The 20,248-nt window shown below is 51.5% G+C and overlaps 1 protein-coding gene across 1 annotated transcript in view; it reads left to right on the forward strand.

Moving 5' to 3' along the window:
• Positions 1 to 20,248, forward strand: part of TRPV4 (transient receptor potential cation channel subfamily V member 4) — a 50,618-nt gene that overhangs the window by 14,583 nt on the left and 15,787 nt on the right. The window contains exons 2-6 of the mRNA XM_030938954.1: positions 4,073 to 4,489; positions 10,394 to 10,566; positions 15,664 to 15,816; positions 18,052 to 18,192; positions 19,877 to 20,175. Of these exons, the coding sequence (XP_030794814.1) occupies positions 4,104 to 4,489; positions 10,394 to 10,566; positions 15,664 to 15,816; positions 18,052 to 18,192; positions 19,877 to 20,175 (1,152 nt within the window). The 5' untranslated portion in view covers positions 4,073 to 4,103. The remainder of the gene's footprint in view (positions 1 to 4,072; positions 4,490 to 10,393; positions 10,567 to 15,663; positions 15,817 to 18,051; positions 18,193 to 19,876; positions 20,176 to 20,248) is intronic.

Raw genomic sequence — 20,248 nt, forward strand, 5'->3', positions numbered from 1 at the left:
GCTTCCATTTCCTTAGCTATAAAGTGGGAGCGATAGTCTAGCTTTGTCCAGGTTCTTCGGGAGATTAAATGAGAGAGGGGCTTGGTGGATTTTAGCACGGGCTATAAAATGCCAGGCTGTACTTCTGGCACGTGTGTGCATGTGTGTTTTGGGGAAGGGGAGTAAGGGAGAACAGGTAAATCAGGACCGTATCATAGTGCTGATGATGATGATTAAATATGACAAGATCCAACATTTATCAAGTATTTCTGAGGTGCCCAAGAAACACTTGACCTGCCTTATCTCCCAGAAGCCCTACAAGGGAGGTGCTATTATTGCAATCCCCATTTTACAGGTAGAGAAACTGAGGCTCATAGAGATAATAATGGGCAGGCAGTAATCATCCCTACCTCCTGGGGTGGTTGTGAAGCTTGAAGGAGACACTGTAAATGCTCAGGTGGCACCCTGGTACTCCATCACTAACCTGCTGTGTGACCTCAGGTAAGTCACTTAACCTCTTTGAGCCTCAGTTTCCTCATCTGTAAAATGAGAATGATTGCAATACCTACCTCCAGGGGAGATTTTCTCAACCTCAGTGTTGTTGACATTGTTGACTGGGTTATTCTGTGTGGTGTGGGGCTGTCTTTTGTATTGGAGGATGTTTAGTGCCATCTGGCATGGCGGATCCCAGCAAAGTCCCCTGTGCAGGCCCAGCGAGGTGGCCGAGCTCCCTGGTGGGGAGGCCTTCCCCCTCTCCTCCCTGATCAATCTGTTTGAGGGTGGGGATAGCTCCCTTTCACCCTCACCTGGCACCCAGGACATCCCCAGTGCATGGAGGGATTCAGCCCGGACTCTGCAGCCAGCTGCTCGCATTTCAGTCCTGGCTCTGTCACTAACCTGCTGTGTGACCTCAGGCAAGTCGCTTAGCCTCTCTGAGCCTCAGTTTCCTCATCTGTAGAATGGGAATGATTGCAGTACCTACCTCCAGGTCAAGTGTTCTCAGTCCCGGCGCTATTGACATTGTGGGCTGGGTCATTCTTTGTGGTGCGGGGCTGTCTTTTGCTTTGGAGGATGTTTAGTGCCATCCCTGGCCTTGACCTACCAGATGCCAGCAGTGCTCCCTCTCCTGTACAGTTGTGACAACAAAACATGTTATCAGATATTACCAAATGTCCTTAGGGGAGGAACAGAACTGTCCCTGGTTGAGAATGACTGGTCTGGAGTCATGGCGAGGGGTAGATGAGGCCCCATGCTGGGCACAGCCTGAGCTATGTCATCAGGCGAGGATGGTGATTTAGTTCATAATTATTATTTCATCCTAATTAGAGTGCTAATCATGATCGTGGCATGACTTGCCCAAGGCCACACAGCGGCCAGACAGGTTGAGAGTTGCTGGGAGGGGATCTGAACCCAGGATTGGCTGGCACCAGAGCCCCCATTTTGGACTCCCCAGGAACCTGGAGTGCTGTCCAGGCTTAGGGGAGGGCTATCCTCCTGAGGGGAGGAGGGTGCAGGAATGATGGGGATGGAAGGACCTTCTTGGCTGCCTTCTCTGGCCTTGGGAGCTCCCTGGGGTGGGGTTGCATTAGCCCCTGGGGTGCCATGGTGAGAGATGCAGTGGATAGAAGGGTATTGACAACACAGAGGGTGTGCCTGATGCCTTGTCTCCCCCGATCTCAGGGCCCCCAGTGAGGTGGGCAGGGCTGTGCTCAGGAGAGTCTAATCCGCCTCCCGCCAATGCCTGGGCCCCTGCAGATGCCCCTCCTGCCTCAGCAGCCCCCCGGCCCCCATTCCTGAAGAGCAAAGTCCAAACGCATGTGGCAGCCATGAGGGACTGGGATCCAGATCCCCCTCTCCTACGTGGCCAGTCAAAAGGACTTCATGTCTCCAGAGGTCCTACTAGGTGCTGGCACTGAGTAGGTGCCTCACATGCTGGAGAACCCTAGGAACAGGCGTGGTCACTCCGGTCTTACAGGTGGGAAAACCAAGGGGCAGAGAGAGGAAGTGGTTTGCCCATGGTCAAACAGCTAATGACCAGGGCCAAGACTGGAACTGGGTCGATCTGATTTCAGAACCTGGCCCCCTAACTTCTCTTTCTTCCTTTGGTTATAGTAACTGAAAACCTCACTCTATTTATTTATTTTTAGATGGAATCTTGCTCTGTCACCCAGGCTGGAGTACAATGGTGCCATCTTGGCTCACTGCAACCTCCACCTCCTGGGTTCAAGCGATTCTCCTGCCTCAGTCTCCTGAGTAGCTGGGATTACAGGCACATGCCACCATGCCCAGCTAATTTTTGTATTTTTTGTAGAGATGGGGTTTCGCCGTGTTGTCCAGGCTGGTCTCAAACTCCTGACTTCAAGTGATCCACCTGCCTTGGCCTCCCAAAGTGCTGGGATTACAGGCGTGAGCTGCTGCACCCAGCCAAAACCCCACTTTAATCCCAGAAATGGCACTGGATATACCTGACCTCACTTCCCGCTGCCTCCAACCCTGTGAAGAAGTGACTACAGTTGTATCCATTTTGCAGAGGAGGGAACTGAGGCTTGGGGAGCTCAAGTAACTTAACTAAGATCACACTACATGTAAATAGCAGAGCTGGGCTTAGAACCCAGGCCTGAATGACTCCAAAGGCCAGGCTGTATCTCCCTGTTGGTGTCCAGAGGGGAGCCCGCCCCTGGTGGGAGCTCTGACCCTCTGTGTCCTGCTGCGCCCACTAAGGGAGTCCTCTTGCTGTGTCCCCACCTCTCTGGTCCAAGCCTTCCCTCCTGGAAGCCACAGAACAAACAAGGTGGGAACTAGTTTATTTGTTTTTCTCCGTGTTGTATTGGGTGGGAAGGGTGAGATGTATAAGAGAGGGCTTTTCAGACATGCTCCTGCCTCCTGGGTGGGGTGCTAAGAGTTCCAGGAAACTCACCCTTGGTGCCCAGCCCCGCCTGGTTGGCACCATGCTACAGAGAACAGGGGGCTGACAGCCAACCAGTGGGGCCTTGCTCCTCCCTTGCCCTGGCTCCTGGCTAAGCACTGGACCCAGGAGCCAGAGAGATGTGGTTCAAGTCCAGCCCTTCTCCCTGCAGGCTGTTTGCTGCCTTTGAAACCTGCTTCCTCATCTGAGAAATGGGAACAAATGACATCTTTGTCATAAAGTTGCTCATTTGTGTGAGGACTCAAGGATGAACAGATACATTTCCTGCCTCCTTGCGCCCACAGCCTGGGAATGAACCATCCTGTGAACAGCTGGGATAAAGCTTCCGAGGAGACGAGCATAGATCCCGGGAGCGAGTGTGTGCAGTCCAGGGAGGGCTTTCCAGAGGAGCCCAGTTGAGCTGGAACTGGGGAGTTCCAGTGGGGAGGAGTTAACCAGGCAGAGGTGCGGGGAGGAATCAGCACTTTGTGCTGTGGAGCAGAGTTGGTGCACTGGGGAAGTCAACTCAAGTCTTGGAGCCTCAGTTTCCTGTTCTGTAAAATGGGGATCATCACGACGGTGTTTGATGAGGAAACAGGACTGCCGGCCCACGCAGCAAGTCCACATGGATTTTCTGAGCCCTTCCTGTGCCTGAAGCCCACGGTTAATAGTTCTGCTTTAGCAGGTGCTTACCACGTGCCAGGCACTGCACTGCACTGGCCACTGGACTGCGTGTTCTACCCATGGGGCTTGGATATTCCCATCTTACAGATCAGGAAACTGAGGCTATGACTTGCTTAATGTCATGGAATGACTAAGTGTGGAGCCTGGATTTGAACTTGGCTCTCTGGGGCTCCAAAGCTGGCTTTCTTGGTTAGCAGTAGGGTCTGGGATCCAAGTATAGGGTCCCAGCGTGACCCCGAAGTCCACCCTCTTTCAGCTAATGCCCAGGGTAGTTGGACCTGGGGCCAATTTGTGTTTCCAGGTTCCTGAAAGAGGCTCCTGTTGCAGTTCCCGCCTGAGGCTGGCGGCCAACCACATCTGGGAGTGGCCTCCCCACGCCCCTGTCATTACAACGGTGGCTTTGAAGCAGCTGACAGCACTGCTGCTTGTCTACGTGGGAGGGGGCTTCCTGGAGCCCCTGCCACTGGCCGGGTTTTGCCTGACTCCCTTTTCATTCCCTTGCAGGCTGAGCAGTGCACACAGGCCTGGGGCAGGCATGGCGGATTCCAGCGAAGGCCCCCGCGCGGGTCCCGGGGAGGTGGCTGAGCTCCCCGGGGATGAGAGTGGCACCCCAGGCGGGGAGGCTTTTCCTCTCTCCTCCCTGGCAAATCTGTTCGAGGGGGAGGATGGCTCCCCTTCGCCCTCACAGGCTGATGCCAGTCGCCCTGCTGGCCTAGGCGATGGGCGACCAAATCTGCGCATGAAGTTCCAGGGTGCCTTCCGCAAGGGGGTGCCTAACCCCATCGATCTGCTGGAGTCCACCCTATATGAGTCCTCGGTGGTGCCTGGACCCAAGAAAGCACCCATGGACTCACTCTTTGACTATGGCACCTATCGTCACCACCCCAGTGACAACAAGAGGTGGAGGAAGAAGATCATAGAGTGAGTATTGTTAGATTCCTGGCCTGTGGTCTCCTCCTCTGTATCCATTCACCCATTCGTCATCCACTCTCTATCTATTATCCACATATTTGTCAATTCATCCATCCATCCATCTATCCATCTGTCCATCCCTCTATCCATCTGTCCATCCATCCATCCATCCATCCATCCATCCATCCATCCATCGATCCAACCATCCATCCATCCATCCATCCATCCCATCCAACCATCCATACATCTATCCATCAATCTATTCATCTCTCCATCCATATATCATCCATCCATCCATCCATCTGTCCATCCATCCATCATCCAGCCATCTATCATCTCTCCATCTATCCATCCACCCATCATTCATCATCCATCCATCCATCTATTCATTTATCCATCATCCTTCCATCTATCCATCTATTCATCTATCCATCATTATTCCATTTGTCCATCTATCTACTATTCATCCATCTATCCATCTACTCATCATCCATCCATCCATTCATCCATCATCCTTCCATCTGTCCATCTATTCATCTATTCATCATTATTCCATATGTCCATCTATCCATTAATCCAGCCATCCATCCATGCATCATCTATCTATCCACCTATCATCCATTCATCCATCCATCTACCCATCTATCCATCATCCATCCATCTATTAATCCATCATCCATTCCTCTATCCATTTACCCCTCTGTCCACTCTTCCATTGGACATTTGTCTGTTCATCCATTCATCCATTCATTCACCGATTTACCCATTCACCCCTCCACCCACTCATTTATACAACTATTTACTCATCTAACTCTCCATTCATTCATCTGCTTTTTTTTTTTTCTTTTTGAGATGGAGTCTTGCTCTGTTGCCCAGACTGGAGTGCAGTGGTGTGATCTTGGCTCACTAAAACCTCCACCTCCTGGGTTCAAGCAATTCTCCTCTCAGCCTCCTGAGTAGCTGGGATTACAGACACCCGCCACCACACCCAGCTAATTTTTTTTTTTTTATTTTTAGTAGAGACAGGTTTTCACCATCTTGGCCAGGCTGGTCTTGAACTCCTGACATTGTGATCCACCTGCCTTGGCCTCCCAAAGTGCTGGGATTATAGGTGTGAGCCACCGCACCCAGCCTCATCTGCTTTTTTATTGACCTACATATCTACCTACTCATCTGTCCCCCATTCATGTACTTGTCTGTCCGTCTCTTCACCTACACATCCAGCCTTCCATTTGTTTATCTTATTTATACATCTGTTCATCCATCCATCCATTTATCCATCTACCATCTCATTCATTCACCCAGATGCCCATCTTTCCACTTTTTTGTCCACCTGTCCAATCTATCCATCCATTATCCACTCATTAAAATATCTATCTGCTCATCTACCCATCTGTCAGCCATCTGTCCAGCCATACACCCATATAACCAACCTTCCATTCATCTACCATTTTCTCATCTGAATGTCATTCCATCCTCTCACCTACCCACTGTTTCTATTCATCTAACCATTCAGCTATCAAACTGTTCATTCATTCATTCATTCCATTTCTCATGCTTGATTGCTCACCTGCCTGCCTTCTGTCTTTCCTTCCCCTCCTTCTCTCTTCTAACCACCAGTTTATTCACCCAACTCTCTGTCCATCCATTTGTCCATTTGTTCCTTTGTTTGCTTAGTCACTGATTCATTTATTCATTTGCTCATCTTTTCTTTCATTTTTGCATCTATTCATCCATCCATCTCCCTACCTTCTCTTCCTGGCACACATCCAGCTGCCCCTCCTGGGTTTTCTTCAAGCATCACCTCCATTCCTGGCCATCCAGTGGCTTTCCTGAGGCTTAGAAAGAGCTGGAAACCCCAAAGCATTCACCCTTTCTTTCCCATAATGGCAGTCTTGCTGAAAGAAAAGACAGTGGAGAGAAGCCCTGGATGGGGTGACAGCATGTGGCTCCTGTTATGTATTCCATGCCAGGCCTAGCTGGGGACAGGGAGCCTCCAGCCCACCTCGACCACCTTGTCTGGTCCCCATCCTCCCCCAGTGGGTTCTGCTGAACTGAATCTTGCAGCCCAGACTCTAGACTCAGAGGCATTTGCCTGGCATCTGCATGTGGTTTGTGTGGCACTCTGCAAACTCAGTCATCCCGGGTTCTGCTTCCAGCATGACCCTGTTGTCTGTCACCTGCAGACTCCCTGCTTTGTGAGGCTGAGCCCCCCCTCCTGGTCCTTTAGGAAGCCCAGAGACTTCCACAAGCTTTTGGCAGTTTGGGGAAGGGAGCAGGGCTTACAGTCTCCTAGCCAGCTCCTCCTGAGCCTCAGCAGGCACTGATGAACCATATCCTTTCTCGGTCCCAGCCCTGCTGTCCCTAATGTGCCCTGACTTGACCCTTTCCTCCATTGCTCCGTGAAATCCCCTCTTGGTTGCCTGTGTGTGTGTCCTGGAGGATGGTCCTGAGGTCTGGAGATGACCTGGACTTGCCTGGTCTTCCTCTGTCCCCCTTGCTGGCCATGGATTCATTTATCTCTTGGATGGAGCCCATTCACCTTCGCAGCCCTTGCTTGGTCAAGAACTGCCCCTTTTATTTATTCACAGAGTCATTAATTCATTCAGTGGATGTTTCTTTTTCTTTTCTTTTCTTTTCTTTTTTTTTTTGAGACAGGGTCTTGCTCTGTCGCCCAGGCTGGAGTGCAGTGGCGCGATCTTGGCTCATTGCAACCTCCGCCTCCCAGGTTCAAGTGATTCTCCTGCCTCAGCCTCCCGGGTAGCTGGAACTACAGGTGTGCACCACCACACCCAGCTAATTTTTGTATTTTTAGTAGAGACAGGGTTTTACCATGTTGGCCAGGCTAATCTTGAACTACTGACCTCAAGTGATCTGTTCACCTCGGCCTCCCAAAGTGCTGGGATTACAGGCGTGAGCCACTGCGCCCAGCCAGTGGATGTTTCTTGAGTGCCCACTATCTGCCAGTCAGTGAGGTTGGCCCTGAGACTACTGGCTGAGCCAGACCAGATCCACCTCTACTCAGGCAACACTTTCAGTTTAGAGGGTGAGACAGGCAAGAAGCAAGTAGCTGAGCACATGGATATGCCATGTGAGTTGGGGGAGGTGCTGAAGTTAGAGAGTGGGTGGATATAAGAAAGGTAATCCGGGAAGGTTTCTTGGAGGAGTCAACATTCAAGCCTCAAGCTAAGGGTTGTGAAGGGGCAGCCACAGAGAGGGAGGGAAGGGTGTCCTAGGTGGAGAGAAATGTGAGTGCAAGGGCCTAAGGCTGGAGAGGCTCTGCAGATATGTCCAAGGAACAGGGCTTCACAGTTGTCTGTGTGCTGAAAAATCTGTACCACCTCTGCCCAGAGGTGGAAACTGACGGCCAGAGTAGCAGAGTGCCCAGGGTTCCCATCCTTCTGTCCCCAAGCCCTCCCAGATCCTGTTGAAAGCTAGTGGGCTCTGGATCTCCCCTTCGCCTCCCTCGGACCCCTCCTGCAAGCCCTCCTCCCCACCCCCACCCCCACCCCAGGAAGTCCAGGCTGGTGGAGGGAGTGGGGTGCTGCTGAGTCCTGAGGGCTGCCTCAGTGAGATCTGGCAGGGGCAGTATTCCTTTTTATTTTGGCTTAAAGGTCAAAGTTCAGGAAGAGGTATCGTAGTGGCTGCCTAATTGCCCTCATTAGAGGCTGTATCTATGCCTGTGCCCCTGTCAACAGGAGAGCACACTTCTTACCCTACTGTGGATGCTAATGACCCGCTTTCCTAGCACCTGCCCTGAGATGGAAAATCTCAACCCCCGGCAAAGAGGAAAGGAAGAGAATGGCTGTCCCCTTCTCATGGCAAGACAGGCTGGGTACAGCCAGATGCTGGCTTTGTCCAACCTTGCAACCCTGTCCCACCTGCTTCCACAACCTGCCCTGGCCTCAGTTTCCCCAACTGCATTCCCCCTTCCCCTCTGGCCCTGCTGCCTCTTGTTAGGGTTTTCTCTCTTCCCCTGCTCTCCCCTATTCTCCTTCCCAGACCCTGTGCCTCCATCTGTCTCCTCTTTAGCCTCTTATTCATTGAACAGTCTTACTGCATCCCAAGATGTGCCAGGCACTGGGCCAGGTAAGAACGTGACAGAGAGAGCATTCCTGCCTCATGGTGGCCCTGAGCTAGCTCTTCTCTCCCAGAACCTAGCATATAAAAGGTGCCAAAATAATGCTTGTTGAATGACTGAATGAATGTCTCCAAGCCCTCCTTCTCTTAGTGTCTGTTTCCTTCCTTTCTTTCTCCATCTCTTCTCTTCCCAACCCTCTCTGTGCCACGCCCTTCCTCCATCTGCCTCTGTAGCTCCACATCTCTCCCATGCACATACAAGATCCAGACACACAGTAGGCACTCATTAATAATGGTAATATCAACTAACAGTTACTGAGTGCTTACTGTGTGGTGGGCCATGAGCAAGTACATATGAGCATGGCCTCATTTGTCTCAAATATTTGCTGAATGAATAAATTAATGGGTTAGTTATGGAATGAATGGATTAAATGCCTCATCTTTTAGTCTGCTGTTTCTTTATTTTCTCTTTCTTTTTGTCTCTTTCAGTCTCTCTGCCTTAGTAAGTACTCAATAAATGACTAATACATGAGTGGGTGGATGGGCAGTTTGATGGATGGATGGATGGGTGGGGTGGATGGGTGGATTGATGAGTGGGTGGATGAATGAATGAGTAATGAATGGATGGGTGGATAGATGGAGGAGTGAGTGGATGGGTAGATGAATGAATGAGGGATGGATGGGTGGATGGGTGGATGGGTGGGTGGGTGGATGTGTGGATGGATGGATGAGTGATGGATGGATGGGTGGGTGGATGGATAGATGGATGGATGAGTGGGTGGATGGATGGATGACTGAGGGATGGATGGATGAGGGATGGATGGATGGATGAGTGATGGATGGATGGATGAGTGGGTGGATGGATGGATAAGTGATGTATGGATGGGTGAATGAGTGATGGATGGATGATGAGTGGGCAGGTGGGTGGGTGGATGCTGAGTGGGTGAATGTATGGATGAGTGATGGATGGATGGATGGGCAGGTGGGTGGATGGGTGGATGAATGGATGGATGGGTGGGTGGGTGGATGGGTAGATGGATGGATGAGTGATGGATGGATGGATGAGTGGGTGGATGGGTGGATGGATGGATGAGTGATGAATGGATGGATGGGTAGGTAGGTGGATGGGTGAATGGTGGGTGGGGGAATGGATGGATGGATGAGTGGGTGGATGGATGGATGGATAAGTGATGGATGGATGGGTGGATAGATGGCGCGTGGTGGATGGATAGTGGTGGATGGCTGGCTGGATGGTGGATGGGTGAGTGGCTAGATGGAGGAGTGGTGTGATGGGTCGCTGGATGGATGCGGGTGGCTGGATGGTAGTGGGTGGCATGGGTAGAGGTGGATGAGTGTGGATGGATGGTGGGTGGTCGCTGGATGGCGGGGGGCTGGTGTGATGGCTGGCTGGGGATGGTGGCTGGTGGTGGGTGGCTGGGTCGCTGGATGGCTGCGTGCTGGCGGCTGGCTGGGGTGGTAGCTGGATGAGAGGGTGGGTGCTGGCTGGCTGCGTGCTGCGGATGGAAGGATGGATGGATGGATAGATGGATGGGTGGGTGACTGGATGTGTGGATGGATGGGTGGATAGATGGATGGGCAGTCTGTGCGTTTCTTTCTTTCTGTTTGTCTCCACCCAACACACAGTAGTACTAGCTATCGTTTGTTGGATAAAACATGCCTTAGTTTTTACAGCTGCCCCACCTACCTCACTCTGTTCCTTGTAGGGCTTCAACTGCCCGCCCCCTGCCACAGTCTTTGGGTCCCTAAGGCCAGGGACAGTGGGGCAGGCAAGGGATGAGCCCTCCCATCAACTTGCCTCCCTACCTCCTCCAGGAAGCAGCCGCAGAGCCCCAAAGCCCCTGCCCCCCAGCCGCCCCCCATCCTCAAAGTCTTCAACAGGCCCATCCTCTTTGACATTGTGTCCCGGGGCTCCACTGCTGACCTGGACGGGCTGCTCCCCTTCTTGCTGACCCACAAGAAACGCCTGACTGATGAGGAATTTCGAGGTGAGCCACCCAGATGGGCATAGCCAGTGGGACAGCCAGGGGTGTGGGGGAAGCCTGGCATTGGGGGCCCCCTTTTCCCTCAGCTTCTTCCTTGGGGTCAGTGGACTGCATTGGCCTGGAAAGTGCCAATGGACAGGGAGTCTGGAAAGCGCCAGACTGGACAGGGAGTCTGGTCCTGTGTGTCCTTCACCTCTCTGGGCCTCAGCTACCTCCACTCACTCATTCATTCATTCATTCAGCCCTTATTTATGAAAAGGTTAGTGTAGTGGGTAAACAGAGTCCACCTACCTGGGTTCAGATTCCACCTTTGCCACTTAAGTGATGTGTGACTTCTCTGAGCCTCTGTTTCCTCATCTGTAAACTGGGGAATAATCACAGCATACTCCTGGCTCTCATCCCACAAAGAACCCAGTGCAGGCAGCTGGAGTCCTGGAGCTCCTGCTCCCCTGAGGAAAGGTCTGGAGGGATGGGCAGGGTGTCCGGGCTGGTAGTCCTGATTCTACTTCTTGGGGTCTGCTCCACCCCAGCCCAACTTTAGGGCTCCCCTTCCTAGGCTGAAGCCCCAGCCCAGAGAACTCACCCTTCAGCCTTGTCCATATTCAAAACACCCACCTCAGGACACCAGCACCCTCCACAGCCCCAGGCCTTACCTGTGAACACCTGCACCCAAATCAGCCACCTGCGATGTGCTGGGTTCTGGGTAAGCCATTATTAAACTGGCCATGATCTCACAAGTCAAGATACCATGTCAAGAAATGTGACACTTAAGCTGGGCATGATGGCTCACACCTGTAATCCCAGCACTTTGGGAGGCCAAGGCAGGAGGGTTGCATGAGCCTAGGAGGCTGAGGCTGCAGCACTTCAGCCTGGGTGACAAACAGAAAAAAAGAAAAGAATTGTGACACCTGCTATGAAGAAGGGCCCATCTTGGAAGGCTGTCCATGGTTGGTCTACAGCCTAAGTCTGAGGAAACTTCAGGGATGTCAGAAGAGGCCTGCTTTTTTTGAGACAGTTTTGTTCTTGTTGCCCAGGCTGGAGTGCAAAGGTATGATCTCTGCTCACCGCAACCTCCACCTCCTAGGTTCAAGTGATTCTCCTGCTTCAGCCTCCCAGGTAGCTGGGATAACGCATGCGCCACCACGCCTGGCTAATTCTTTATTTTTAGTAGAGACGAGGTCTCTCCATGTTGGTCAGGCTGGTCTCGAACTCCTGACCTCAGGTGATCCGCCTGCCTCAGCCTCCCAAAGTGCTGGGATTACAGGCATGAGCCACCGCGCCCAACCAGAAGAGGCCATTTTTAAAGACTTCAGTTACTTTAAGTGAATTAAGTTCCCAAACAGGGTAAACAAGTCTGTGCTACATCATCCACATATATCTTTATCAACTTGTTTCTTTTTTTTGAGATAGGATCTCATTCTGTCGCCCAGGCTGGAATGCTGTGGTGTGATCACAGCTCCCTGCAGCCTTGAACTTCTGGCCCCAAGCAATCCTCCTGCTTCAGCTTCCAGAGTAGTTGGGACTACAGGTGCAAGCTACCATGCCTGGCTAAAATTTTTTTTCTTTTTTTTAAGAGACAGGCTCTCACTATGTTTCCCAGGCTGGTATCAAACTCCTGGCTTCAAGTGATCCTCCTGCCTCAACCTTCCAAAGTGCTGAGATTACAGGCATGAGCCATTGAGGCTGGCCTCAACCTCATTCTTACACTGAAACAATATGATGCAGTATCATTGTGTCTACCAAGAAACAATTGCTGGGGCTGGGTATGGTGGCTCATGCCTATAATCCCAGCACTTTGGGAGACTGAGGCAGGTGAATCACCTAAGGTCAGGAGTTTGAGACTAGCCTTGCCAACGTGGTGAAACCCTGTCTCTACTAAAAACACACACACACAAAAAAAAAAAAAAAAAAAAAGAACCAGGCTTAGCGGCACACACCTGTAATTTCAGTTACTTAGGAGGCTGAGCCAGGAGAATCACTTGAACCTGGGAGGTGGAGGTTGCAGTGAGCCAAGATTGCACCACTGCACTCCAGCCTGGGCAACAGAGCGAGACTCTGTCTCAAAAAAAAAAAAAAAAAAAGACAATTGCTGGATTTATGAAAAATATTCATTCGTGGTTCCCGGCCAGACGATGTGGCCTCATTTGGAGGCACAAGTTTAGAGTTGTGGGAGGGTGGGGCTTCTCTCTGCTCCTGGAGTAGCTCAGTGATGGCATGAACAATCTTATTTGGAGATAACCCATGTTTAAGCCCTGGCCAAATGGCCTCTCCTGGTCCACCAAGTACGTAAGTACGTGAGGCAAAGGTGCGGAATCTTGGTGTAGAGCAAATCCTGGGAGATGGACGCTGGCACCTGTGCCTTCAGCACTAGGCTGGCTTGTCAAGACCTCTGGCTTCTCCTGAATTCAGGACTGAGTTGGGGGCTTTTAGCACCGTCCAGGAACCCAGATGCATGTGTGTCTGTGCATGAGTGTGGGAGGTGGGTCTCTAAAATTGCAGACAGTAGTGTATGTGCATAGAGGGAGACTTACTGTAAGGTCCGTGATACTAATTAAGTGCCAGGGCCCCTGGCTAAGGCCCTTTCTAAGGTCCTGGACTTAGTCCAGGTCCCATAAAACCTGGATCTGTCCCTGCATGGTAAAGGGTCATGAGCTCATCTGATTATCAGGGAAGTCTGGGATGCCCTCCCCTGCCCCCACCTCCCCTCGGCAAAGTTTCACAACCTCTAATTTGGCAATTATCAATTTAGAGCCCCTGGCTACAGCAGCCCACCCTGGGCAGAGCCGCTTCGCCACCTGGTGGCTGGTTCCTGGAACTGCATGTTCCACCTCCTCTCTGGGAGGATGCTGCTCCTGACATCTCCTCCCAGCACCCAGGCGCCCCGTCCCTGGGTCTATAACCTGTGTCTGAAAGCCCAAATCCAGGGTCTTTCGTTCCACTTTGGGTCACCTATGGTTTGGAATTGCCCGGGGTGCCCGGCCCTCCCCTTCATTCGATGGGTGTTAACTCAGCAAATGGCTGTGGGGCACCCACCACATGCCAAGCACTGTGCTTGGCAGAGGCCGAACAATAGTGAGCAAAGCAGGCATCACCCTGCCTTCAAGGTGTCAACAGGCTCCTGGACAGGATGAGCATTGACCAAGCAACCACAGAAATAAGCACACAGTTACAAACTGTAACAGGTGTCAACAAAAGTCTGTACTGGAGGATTTGACCTAGTTAGGGAAAATCCAGGAGAGCTTCCTGGAGGAGGTGACACTTGAGCAGAGTCTGAGTGAGGTACAGTTAACCAGGTGAAAAGAGGAGGGAGGAATGTTTCAGATTAGGGTGGGGGTTCAGGGACAGCAGATGCAAAAGTCCTGTAGTTCACTGTGGTCAGTTGCAGTCTGAAGTGACCGTTCCAGCTGCTATGTGGAAAGTGGATGAAGGAAGGCCAGAGACGCTGGGGAAAATGAGGGAAATGAGGGAAGTGTCTTAGGCATGTGGGAGAGACACTGGCTGGGCCACATTATTCCATGAGAGGGATGGTGTCGCCTCTGAGCTGGGCGCCAGGTGGACAGTGGGAAAGCAACTGGGGACGAGGCTTGTCCCAAACAACCCTGCTCTTGGAAGGGCCAAGACTAGAATTCAGGTCTCTGTGAGTCTGCCCCACTGATTCCTGGCATTTAGGGAGACGGTTCCTAAATCCCGTCTCATGGAATGATAACAGCAGCACTAATATTTATCAAAGACTCCTATCTGCCTGGTACTGGGCTAATCAATAAATACTGATTAGCTCTTCGATTTCCCTTCATAGCTTTAATTTAGCCAGAAAGGACCCTAAGCAGAGAAATGGTCATACAGCTGTCAGGAGCAAAGCCAGGCCTCAAACCCAAGGTGCCTGGCTTCAGAACGGGTGCCTGAACCCACCCCTGCATCTCCCACCCTCTGGCCATTCCAGAGCCCCTGGTATGATTTTGCCCTGTCCTTGATTCACAGGGGAGTTTTCAACTTACTCTTTTGAGATATAAATCAACTCAGGTAACCATAAAAATAGCTACAATAGGAAGAAACTTGCAAAGAGACATCAGCAAGTGTTAGTGAGAGGTGTTAAGGACCTGCTAGTACCAAACAGAGAGTTGACTTCATGAGAAAGTTTCGATAGTGGATGAAACCTTCAGGGTTATTATTGTTGCACCCTTAGAATCCCCAAGATTCTCTCCTGATTCTCCTAAGGTCAGTTCACGTCCACTGTGGCACACAGTCCCACACTTTGGGGAACGCTGCACCCCTCCACTCCCTTCCAGGGGCACCAGTGTAAATGGGAAAAGGATTCTATGCTCTGACAGGTGGGTGAATGCTGCCTAGTGTGTCTTGCTTTTAGAGGTCCGCAGTCCCTGTTAGCGAATGAAAGGCTCTGAGAAGTCCTGTAGTAAGGAAATATGGCTGGCTTTGTTTAACCCAGCATTCTCACCATTTATTTATGAAGCACTTTACAAAAATCTTTTTCAAGGGCCAGGTGTGGTGGCTCACACCTGTAATCCCAGCACTTTGGGAGGCAGAGGTGGGAGGATCACTTGAGGCCAGGTGTTTGGGACCAGCCTGGGCAACATAGTGAGATCCCTTCTCTACGAAAATAAAAATTAAAAAATTAGTTAAGCATGGAGGTGCACACCTGTAGTCTTAGCTGCTACTTGGGAGGCCGAGGTGGGAGGATCACTTGAGCCCAGGAATCGGAGGCTGCAATGAGCTAGGATTGCACCACTATACTCCAGCCTGGATGATAGAGTGAGACCCTGTCTCTTAAAAAAAAAAGATATTAGTAAATAAAAATAAATAAAAAATCTTCCCAAATAAGATTAATTAAATACCAATCTGTAGGCTGAAGCCTGTCACATTTCAAAGCACCTAAGCCCATGAGTTTATTGCACCCTCTCAACACCACTGGAGGCAGATAGAGTGGCCCTGGGTCCCCACTGGACAGATGAGGAAACAGGCTCGGAGAGGAGATGTTGGCAGCCAAGACGTCCGACCCCCTACCCAGTGCTCTGTACCCCGATGCCTACAAGTTCAAGGTCACGGGCTGGAGCACCGCCTCATCTTATATGTCTCTCCTGCTAGAGCCATCTACAGGGAAGACCTGCCTGCCCAAGGCCTTGCTGAACCTGAGCAGCGGCCGCAACGACACCATCCCTGTGCTGCTGGACATCGCGGAGCGCACCGGCAACATGCGGGAGTTCATCAACTCGCCCTTCCGCGACATCTACTATCGAGGTGGGCCCCGGGCTGGGCAGGGGTGCCACGAGGGCTGGTGGAGATACTGTCCTTTGCTTGTCTGACCCCTGAAAGCTTTGATCTGGGCCTAAGTGCCAGCATGTACCCAGGACCTGACAAATGAATGAATGGATGGATGGATGGATAGATGGATGGATGAAGGAACAGTAACTACCCCTTCCAACTTTGTTTTGAGTTTCAGAATGGAAGATTCCACCAGGCATGGTGGCTCTTACCTGTAATCCCAGCACTTTGGAAAGCCAAGGGGGGGCAGATCGCTTGCGGTCAAGAGTTCAAGACCAGCCTGACCAACATGGTGAAATCCCGTCCTTACTAAAAATGCAAAAAAAAAAAAAAAAAAAAAAAAGGGCCAGGTGCGGTGGCTCATGCCTGTTAACCCCAGCACATTTTGGGAAGCCGACGGTGGGGGCAGATCACTTGATGTCAGGAGTTCAAGACCAGCCTGGACAACATGGTGAAATCCCATCCTGACTAAAAATACAAAAATTAGCCACATTTGGTGGCATGTACCTGCAATCCCTGCTACTTAGGAGGCTGAGGCAGAAGAATCGCTTGAACCCGGGAGGTGGAGGTTTCAGTGAGCCAAGATCATGCCATTGCACCCCAGCCTGGGTGATAGACAAGAGCAAGACTTGTCCTGAAAAAAAAAAAAAAAAAAAAAAGCCAGGCATGTTGGTGCACGTAGTCCCAGCTACTCGGGAGACTGAGGTGGGAGGATCAGTTGAACTCCGAGGATCGAGGCTGCAGTGAGCTATGATTGTGCCACTGAACTCCAGCCTGGGTGACAGAATGAGACCCTGTCTTAAAAAAAAAAGGATTCCAAGATTCTGAGATGCAGCGAGTCTAGGGATCATGAACTGGGGATCTGTCCTAGGATGCTGCGGTGGTGGGTGCCCTAAGGCTCTCTGATAATGAGTCCTGAGCTCACAAGCTCTGAAAGGCAAAGGCAGCAGGGGGCCAAGCTCCCCAGTTCTGAATTCTGAGATTCTGTAAATCAGAGTTGATTTACAGAATCAATATGCCTGGATATTAAGATTCAAAATCCATGAATATTTTATCTTGAGTTCAAAATTCTGGGAGGCCAAGGTACTGTTGTTTCCTCTAGGATTTTTCTTTCTTTTTTCTTTTCTTTTTTTTTTTTTTTTTTTTTGAGACAGGTTCTTGCTCTGTCACCCAAGCTGGGGTGCAGTGGTGTGATCATGGCTCACTGCAGCCTTGACCTCCTGGGCTCAAGCGATTCTCCCACCTCACTGCCCAAGTAGCTGGGAGCACTGGCATGGACCACCATGTCAGGCTAATTTTTAAAATTTCTGTAGAGACGGGGTCTCATGTTGTTGTGTTAGTCCGTTCTCATGCTGCTATAAAGAACTGCCCAAGACTGGATAATGTATAAAGGAAAGAGAGTTAATTGACTCACAGTTCCGCAGGGCTGGGGAGGCCTCAGGAAACTTACAATCATGGCGGAAGGGGAAGCAAACATACCCTTCTTCACATGGTTCTAGGAAGGAGAAGTGCCAAGCAAAAGGGGGAAAAGCCCCTTATAGAATCTTCAGATCTCTTGAGGACTCACTCACTATCGAAACAGCATGAGGGTAACTGCCCTCATGATTACATTACCTTTCATGGGGTCCCTCCCATGACACCTGGGGATTATGGGAACTACAATTCAAGGTGAGATTTAAGTGTGGACACAGAGCCAAACCTTATCAGTTGCCCAGGCTGGTATTGAACTGCTAGGCTTCAGCAATCCTCCTGCCTCAGCCTCCTGAGTAGCTGGGACCACAGGTGTAAGTCACCAGGCCCAGCCAATTTTTAACATTTCTATAGAGATGGGGTCTCACTGTGTTGCCCAGGCTTGCCTCAAACTCCTGGGCTCAGGTGATCTCCCTCCTCGGTCTCCCAAAGCACTGGGATTACAGGCGTGAACCACTGCACCTGGCCTCCTCTAGGATTTTTTAGGCGTCTTATGAATCTAAAAAGTTCTCACATTCAGGATTCCACAAACTGGGTATCCTCTAGGCTTGAGATTCTGCTTCTGCAATGGATCCCAGGGAATATCGAAGGGCCTATTTGCTGCCCTTGGGTGTTGCTGGGCAGGAATCTGCCTGAATTTCCCACCCCAATTTCTACATCCTGCACCCCACCCCCACCCCCAGCAAGCCTGGCTGGGTCTCTGCCCTGTCAGGGCCCTGAATGACTGTCCCCTGTCCCCAGGTCAGACGGCCCTGCACATCGCAATCGAGCGTCGCTGCAAACACTACGTGGAGCTCCTCGTGGCCCAAGGAGCTGACGTCCACGCCCAGGCCCGTGGGCGCTTCTTCCAGCCCAAGGATGAGGGAGGCTACTTCTACTTTGGTAAGGAGGGGCCTGGTGGGGGCTGACAGCATGCTGGAGAAGCATGGCGGGAGATAGCGTGATACTGCTTGGTGTCTGCAGCCCTGACCATCCCCTAGACACCCAGGGCCACTCTGGCCATGGGCGCAGACAGCACTCTGGAGCATAGGCTGCACACCGGTCTTGGTCACGGGGCCCTTGCCTCTGAGGTGTAAGTGCCATTGGAGAACTTGGCACCATGGACCTGGATTCAGATCCTCACTCCAGCCAGGCACGGTGGCTCGCACCTGTCATCCCAGCACTTTGGGAGGTCAAGGCAGGAGGATCGCTTGAGGTCAGGAGTTTGAGATCAGCCTAGGCAACATAGCAAGACCTTGTCTCTTTTAAAAATTTAAAAAATGGCTGGGCATGGTGGCTCATGCCTGTAATCCTAGCACTTTGGGAGGACAAGGCAGGCGGATCACTGACCTCAAGAGTTCGAGACCAGCCTGGCCAACAACATGGTGAAACCCCATCTCTACAAAAATAACAAAAATTAGCTGGGCATGATGGTGGGTGCCTGTAATCCTAGTTACATGGGAGGCTGAGGCAGGAGAATCGCTTGAACCTGGGGGACAGAGGTTGCAGTGAGCCGAGATTTCCCCATTGCATTCCAGCCTCGGTGACAGAGTGAGACTCCGCATCAAAAAAAAAAAAAAAAAAAAAAAATTAGATGGCATGGTGTCATGTGCTTGTAGTCCCAGCTGCTTGGGAGGCCAAGGCTGGAGGATCACTTGAACCTAGGAGTTCGAGGCTGCAGTGAGCTGTGATTGCACCACTGCATTCCAGCCTGGACAACAGAGCAAGACTCTGTCTTTAAAAAGCAAAAATAAAACAACAAAAAAAGCCATATCCTCACTCTGCATTTTCCAGGCATGTGACCTCACTTCCCTCACCTTCCCCAGCTGTGCAGTGGGGATCATGAGAGGCCCTTGGGCTGTGTTGTCAGCACCCAGCTCTGTATTGTCTGTGTCCTTTAATCTGGTTTATGCTGGGACCAACATCACCTGGCCCAAAGCCCACCACTGCCGTTGTCATCACTGGACTCATGAAATATTTTGAATCTTGCCACTGCTTGAAGGCACTCATTATGTGCAGCTCAGGGACAAAGTCACACAAAGAATTCTATCATCGGCTGGGCACGGTGGCTCACGCCTGTAATCCCGGCACTTTGGGAGGCCAAGGGGGGCAGATCACTTGAGGTCAGGAGTTTGAGACCAGCATGGCCAACATGGTGAAATCCTGTCTCTACTAAAAATACAAAAATTAGCCAGGTGTGGTGGCAGATGCCTGTAATCCCGGCTGCTCGGCTGAGGCACAAGAATTGTTTGCACCTGGGAGGTGGAGGTTGCAGTCAGCCAAGATTGTGCCACTGCACTCCAGCCTGGGCGACAGAGTGAGACTTTGTCTCAAAAATAATAATAATAATAATTCCATCATTGGATGTGTCCAGTCCCTGACAGCCTCCAACTCGCATGGCTGTGTCCTTCACTAGCCACACCCTATCACCCTGGCGTCACCCAGAGAAACGTGCAGTTCATATCCACTGCTGGTGCTGTCTCCGTCATCCTCAGAGTGCCACAGTGTCCATCCCCCAAGTGTCTGCAGGCAGAGTCCCACCCTGGGCCCCCTTCGCTGACCTCCCACCCTCCACCCTGGCCCGTAGGGGAGCTGCCCTTGTCGCTGGCTGCCTGCACCAACCAGCCCCACATTGTCAACTACCTGACGGAGAACCCCCACAAGAAGGCAGACATGCGGCGCCAGGACTCGCGAGGCAACACGGTGCTGCACGCGCTGGTGGCCATCGCTGACAACACCCGTGAGAACACCAAGTTCGTTACCAAGATGTATGACCTGCTGCTGCTCAAGTGTGCCCGCCTCTTCCCCGACAGCAACCTGGAGGCCGTGCTCAACAACGACGGCCTCTCACCCCTCATGATGGCTGCCAAGACGGGCAAGATTGGGGTGAGTGTATAGCTGGGGGCACAGCTGATCCACCCACTCGTGCCCCTCTGCACACACACACAAGGGTCTGCTG

This window comes from Rhinopithecus roxellana, chromosome 10, assembly GCF_007565055.1.
Source record: "Rhinopithecus roxellana isolate Shanxi Qingling chromosome 10, ASM756505v1, whole genome shotgun sequence".
In the NCBI taxonomy this organism is placed as follows: Eukaryota; Metazoa; Chordata; class Mammalia; order Primates; family Cercopithecidae; genus Rhinopithecus; species Rhinopithecus roxellana.